General features: G+C 42.7%; 1 protein-coding gene across 2 annotated transcripts in view; it reads right to left on the reverse strand.

Moving 5' to 3' along the window:
* The window catches only part of ALDH18A1 (aldehyde dehydrogenase 18 family member A1), a 31,935-nt gene extending 26,312 nt beyond the window's left edge, over positions 1-5,623 (reverse strand). The window contains exons 1-2 of one of the 2 annotated variants that reach the window (XM_075717426.1): positions 5,516-5,623; positions 1,309-1,532 (exon numbers count right to left, since the gene is read on the reverse strand). In XM_075717426.1, coding sequence (XP_075573541.1) covers positions 1,309-1,532; positions 5,516-5,609 — 318 coding nt within the window. In that variant the 5' untranslated portion in view covers positions 5,610-5,623. The remainder of the gene's footprint in view (positions 1-1,308; positions 1,533-5,515) is intronic. The other variant, XM_075717427.1, reaches the window with a different exon arrangement.
* Positions 5,624-6,000: the final 377 nt, after the last annotated feature.

Below are 6,000 nucleotides of genomic sequence, written 5' to 3' on the forward strand. Positions count from 1 at the left end.
AGGAACGATAAGATGAAAAAGCTGTAAAGTAGCAGCTGTACCTTCCACCAACCTTCTTATTCACCATCCATTCCTAAAGCTGCCATTATACAGTAACTTTGTATTCTACAAGTGAAGAAGCTAACTCAGATAGTACAGCTTTTAATTACTTCTTCCTTACACACATCTGGCCAGATTCCTTTCAAAGCTCTAAAGCTAAATGTCTTACACAAATTTAATGTATTACATTAACTTTACTTCCCAGAGAAGACATGTCCAATCCCCTGCAAAGTCATAATTTCATTTTGGAGAACCAACCCATGAATTGATCCCATCAGTTTTTCCTACAAGTAATGAGGTTTCAAGCTTTCTCCTGGAGGAACTCTGCAAATGCTCAGGTAATCAAGAAGAGTCTACTCTTTCTGCAGACTTCACAAACTCCAGCGCCACCTTCCCACTAGATCCAACTAATGCCCCAGTCATGTCTTACCTATTGCATAAAAATCTCACTGTGCAAATCCCTCCCTCTATACTGGGTCTGTCTGAGATGGAGTTAACTTTCTTCACAGGGCCCATATGGTGCTGTGTTTTGGGTTTCAGGACTAAAACAGTGTTGATAACATTCCAATGTTTTGCCTATTGCTAAATAGTGTGTGCACAGCATCAAAGCCTTCTCTTTTTCCAATGCTGAGCAGTACTTGCACAGCATCAAGGCTTTCTTTTTCCCACTACATCCCATCAGAGCAGGTGGGCTAGGGGCTGGGCAACAAGTTTGGAGAGGACACATTTGGGACAGCAGACATGAACTGGCCAAAGGGATATTCCATACCATGTAATGTCATGCTCAGTAATAAAACCGAGGTAGCAGAATAGGAAAGGGCAGCGGGTTGTCTTCCAAGGTGGCCGTCACTCAGTGACTAGCTGGGCATCAGTCTGCTTGTGAGAGTGATTGTCTTAGCATCACTTGTTTCTTTTCCCCTTTCCTTCACTTATTAAACTGTATTTCAACCCATGAGTTTTCTTACTTTTGCTCTTCCTATTTGCTTCCCAATCTGACTGGTGATGGGGTGGAGGTGTGGGGAGCGAACAAGCATCTGTGTGGGTGCTTAGCAGCTGGTCGGGGTCAACCCACCACACCTTCAAACACTGATTTACCGAGTTACATGGTTTATGCTACCACAGCACAGAGGGATGAAAAAAGGAAAGGCCAACACACTACTTTAAAGGGCCATGACCATTTTATGAGTTTTTCCTACAATCTTCTGTGCCATCCAACAATCACCGAGTATCTGAAGTTGAAACAACCATCCACTTCAGTCACAGAATTACCTGCTCTACAATAGATGCCAGCCTCCCAAGGGCCAAGCCACACTCATCCCCTCGAGTCACAACAGCACTACCCAGCTTCACTACAATCCGCTTTGCATGCTTCAGCTCACTGCGGTGTGCAAATGATTTTCCATGTGCACGGCTGAGTGGCATGGTGATAAATGGGATGTTGCTCCAACAACGAATGGATTCATTCCTTAATCTTTGGTTATGACGAGGGAGATCTGTGGTGAAAGAAGGAAAGAAAGAAAGGAGAAAAAAAAAAAAAAAGCAGCAAGCAGTTTTAAGTGTTTCATTCAGACTTTAAGCCCTTGAAGTAATGTAACATTTCTTCCCTTTCCAAGGCTAAAGCTCACAATGCACACTTCTCAGTGACTGGGAATGAGAAGCTAGTTTTCAAGTCACCAAAATAAAGTGAGAACCAATAATATCTGAGCAGCACTAACCATCCCTGAGGTATATAAAGCAATATTCCACGTGTCACAGAGCTTTGACTCTGGGAATCTAGAAGATCAAACTGAAGTACACTGTAAAAAAAGCCCATACAGCTCACATCAGAAGTAAAAGTACTAGTTTTAAAAACAATCTCTTTTGCCTTGCCTCATTAGATACAGCTAGAGAGTTTTCCTGTCTATAGTAGCGCAGAAAGCTCGACTGTTAGGAAAGAAAAGAAACACAGCTTTTACAACATCTCTAAGTGAGGTATTTTTGCACGTTGCTCAACTGCAGGCAGCAGAGGAGGGGATGATGGACATACGAAGTAGAAGTCACCTTCCTATGGGACAAATAGGCATTGGAGGGAGAAGAGACAGTCACAGCGTTACTCAGGTAAGATACATAAGGCTGGCACTTCACCCAAGTCAATGAGCTAGGGAACATTTCTCAGCAAAATCTTCGTTTTCAAAATGCCTGCAAAGGACAGTAAGACCACTGTCAGCACAGCAGATTAAAGAGAACAGTGACTATTAAGGTACAATCACAAGGAACAGTCTGGATCCTTTCTAACTGACAAAGAGGTGGACCCAAACACATAAAGTCCCAAAGTTAAGCTGAAGGAATGAAAGCAGATGGAAAGTACTTCCAACACACTTCATATGAAGTTTTGCAGAGCCACAGCCAATTGTGTCTGAAGGAGTTGTGCAGATAAAAATACCTGCAGTCCAAGTGTGTCAACTGGATAATTACTATCACATGGATAAGCCGTATTACTTGAAAAAAATTTGAAATGACATTTCCTTATCCTCCATCTAGTTGTTCTTGTATTACTATTCAGAAACTGCATTAAACCAGGTGAACTTTTAGACAGTCTCAAAAATACGAGTATAGCAAAGAAGAGGAAGCACACTTCTGAAGTTAATTATAGAAAAAAGGGCTACTGACGCTACACTCTGGGACCAAAAGTGCAACTTAGTCAAAAGATGGCACACATTCATGGAAAAATTATGGAGACCGTATTAGATGCTATGGAAAGGCATTTAAAGAACAATGCAATCATCAGGCACAGTCAACATGGGTTCACAAAAGGAAAGTCCTGTTTAACTAATTTGATATCCTTCTATGATAAGGTCACCCGCCCAGTGGATGAAAGGAAGGTAGTGAATGTAGTTTTTCTGGATTTCAGTGAGGCTGTTCCTCACAGCATCCTTCTGGACAAGTTGTCCAACTGCGAGATGAGCAGGCTCACAGTGCGCTGGGTGAAGAACTGGCTAGATGGCAGGGCTTAAAGAGTTGTAGTGAATGGGGCTACATCTGGCTAGCGACCAGTCACCAGCAGTGTTCCTGAGGACGCAATTCTAGGGCCAGTACTGTTCAATATTTTTATCAATGATCTCGATGCAGGAGTCGACTGCATCAACCAGGGTTACTGATGATACTAAACTAGGATGTGCTGTTGACTCTCTTAGGGGACAAGAGGCCTTGCAGAGGGATCTAAATACATTGGAGCACTGGGCAATCATCAACGGCATGAAATTTAACCAGAACAAATGCCGGATCCTGCACCAGGGACAGAGTAATTCTGGACACAAGGATAAATGGGGAGAGGAGTGGCTGGAGAGCAGGCCTGCAGAAAGGGGCCTGGGGATGCTGGTGGGCAGCAGCTCGACAGGAGCCGGCAGCGTGCCCTGGCAGCCCAGAGTGCAAACCGCATCCTGGGGTGCTGCAAACACAGCATAACCAGCTGGTCAGAGGTGATTATCCCGATGGCGTTATCATCGGCGCGGCCTCACCTTGAATACTGTGTGCGGTGCTGGGCCCCTCAGTTTAAAAAGGATGTTAAGGTCCTCGAATGTGTCCAGAGAAAGGCAACCCAGCTGGTGCCTGGGCTGGCAGGCACGTCCTCTGAGGAGCGGCCGAGGACTCTGGGTCTGTCTGGTTTGGAGAGAAGGAGGCTGAAGGGCAACCTCATTGCTCTCTGCAGCTTCCTGAGGAGGGGATGCGGAGAGGGAGGTGCTGAGCTCTTCTCCCTGCATCCAGGGACAGGACGCCTGGGAATGGTTCAAAGCTGCATCAGGGGAGGCTCAGACTGGACATTAGGAAACATTTCTTTAGCGAGAGGGTGTTCAAACCCTGGAACAGGCTTCCTGGAGAGGTGGTCGATGCCCCATGCCTGCCAGGGTTTAAGAGGCATTTGGACACTGCCCTTAATAACATGCTTTAACTTTTGGTCAGCCCTGACGTGGCCAGGCAGCTGGACCAGATGACTGTTGTAGGTTTCTTCCAAAAGAACTATTGTATTCTAGTCAATCCTAACCAATATCTCATCTGAAGATGTAGAGGCTTCTTTACAAATCAGTCAACTGAATCCTATGCCATGGTCAGAGTTATCTGATTTTATTTAATCTGCTCACTCGCTCTAATTTTAATGGTCTACAATACAAAATAGAACAAGCAGAGAATTTCATTCATCTCCACTAAAGTCCTAATTGCTAACCTTGCTCTATGACTGCATAAACCTATCTTTTTTAGTTATTTTAGACTGGACTGAGATGTGCAATCAGCTCCCCCATTACATATACAAAACATTTCTGGTGATGCAAGCCCATTAACTTGCTTCATATGAAATTACAGAGAAATTGATATAGCCATCCAGTCAACTTTTTGGACAAACAGGTTTTTAGGCATTTCAGGTTTTATATCCAGTACCTTGTCAATAGTTTCACTTCCTTAATAAAGAAGGGGAAACATATGAAAAAGATTTAAGTATTTGGCACTGCAGATCCTTTTATGTAACCTGCATGAGGCTTGCTTCTCAGGAGTAAAGAAGCAGAAATTCAAAATAAACACGAGCTGAACAGGATCACAACAGAAACAGTGGAGAACAAAAGAAAACTGTGGTAAATGCTCAATCCAGCTTTAGAATGCAACTGATGAAGTAACCAGAGTTGCTCCAATACCGGATACTGACTACTGTCAATACTAAGGAATAATTTTCACAGCGTTAACTATGAGTAGTTTACTGACTTTGGAAAACGCAGAAAATTTAGAAATACTATAAATGCAGAAGTCAACAGAGCTATAGCTCAGAAAAAACAAGTTTAGCATTTTCAACATTTCAACATTTATTAATTCATACAAATATCAACAAAAGAGAACTGTAAACACACAGACCAATGGGAAATTAATCTTGCATGCAACGGTAAACAGTTAATCTCTTGATCTAACAGAGTCTATCTTTGCCTTCTCTATTTCAGACCACTAATCACATCGACAGTGACTGGTTCTCTCAAGTTAGGTTTTCAGGGAACAACTATTTACAGGGCACCTATGTGTTTATGCTCAGGTTTCCTGCAAGCATCTTTCCACTTACCTAATCTGAATAAATTTGAGCTTCACACCTTGCTTTACTCAAGACATCTGTGGTCTGAAAATGCAGATGGTGGAGCAGGCATAATCAGGTCTTGTTTTCCAGGAATGTATGAGGTTGAAATAAAGAACTTTTACAGAAGCAGTACTTTCACAACTTTTTTTGCTTGACATGCACATCAGAATGAAAAATACACCAGACATTCAGCTGAATATTAATTAACTAAAAATGGAGAAAGTAACATTAAGAAAGTAGAGCTTCAATGGCAGCTCACTTCAAAGGTTGTAAGTTTTGAATTATGTTAATGAGATGATTTTCCTTTCAACATAGGAAAGAGCATAGGCATGCCCAGACACATACTGACCAACATTATTAGAAACATGTGCTTTCTTTCATACATACATAAACGGGAAATGGCTGCCATGGCATGTGGCGATAACACAAAGCACCATCCAGGGGAACGGACAAGAGGGCTCAGAGCAGCTCGACACAACATTTTGAGATGCCTTCTGCAAATCAAGGATATCTGTAAGTTAAAAGGAAGGGAGGAGGGGGGGAAACGGGTTAAATATCAGTGAATTTCCATCTGTATTTCTCTCCTAACCCTGCCCCCAACCCAACTCCTCTTTGTCCTGCACAGTCTTAATGCAATTTCCTTGTGCAAGAGACAGACAGCCCACTCTCTCCATTTTGCAGATTTCTCAGACTGTGACTTAGAAGAACTGAAGCCCCCTGTTCCCTACCTGCTGGCAGAAGATCATTATTAAATATAAAGAAGAAAACATAGTTCTCCAAGAAGGGAAAAGAGTATTAGTAAGTGCACCTACAATGGAGAAAAGGCATAACTTTATCCACAGAGAAGCCTGGAATGAAAAAAAAAAAAGTAG

The sequence above is a fragment of the Pelecanus crispus genome, chromosome 10 (genome assembly GCF_030463565.1).
Source record: "Pelecanus crispus isolate bPelCri1 chromosome 10, bPelCri1.pri, whole genome shotgun sequence".
NCBI lineage: Eukaryota > Metazoa > Chordata > Aves > Pelecaniformes > Pelecanidae > Pelecanus > Pelecanus crispus.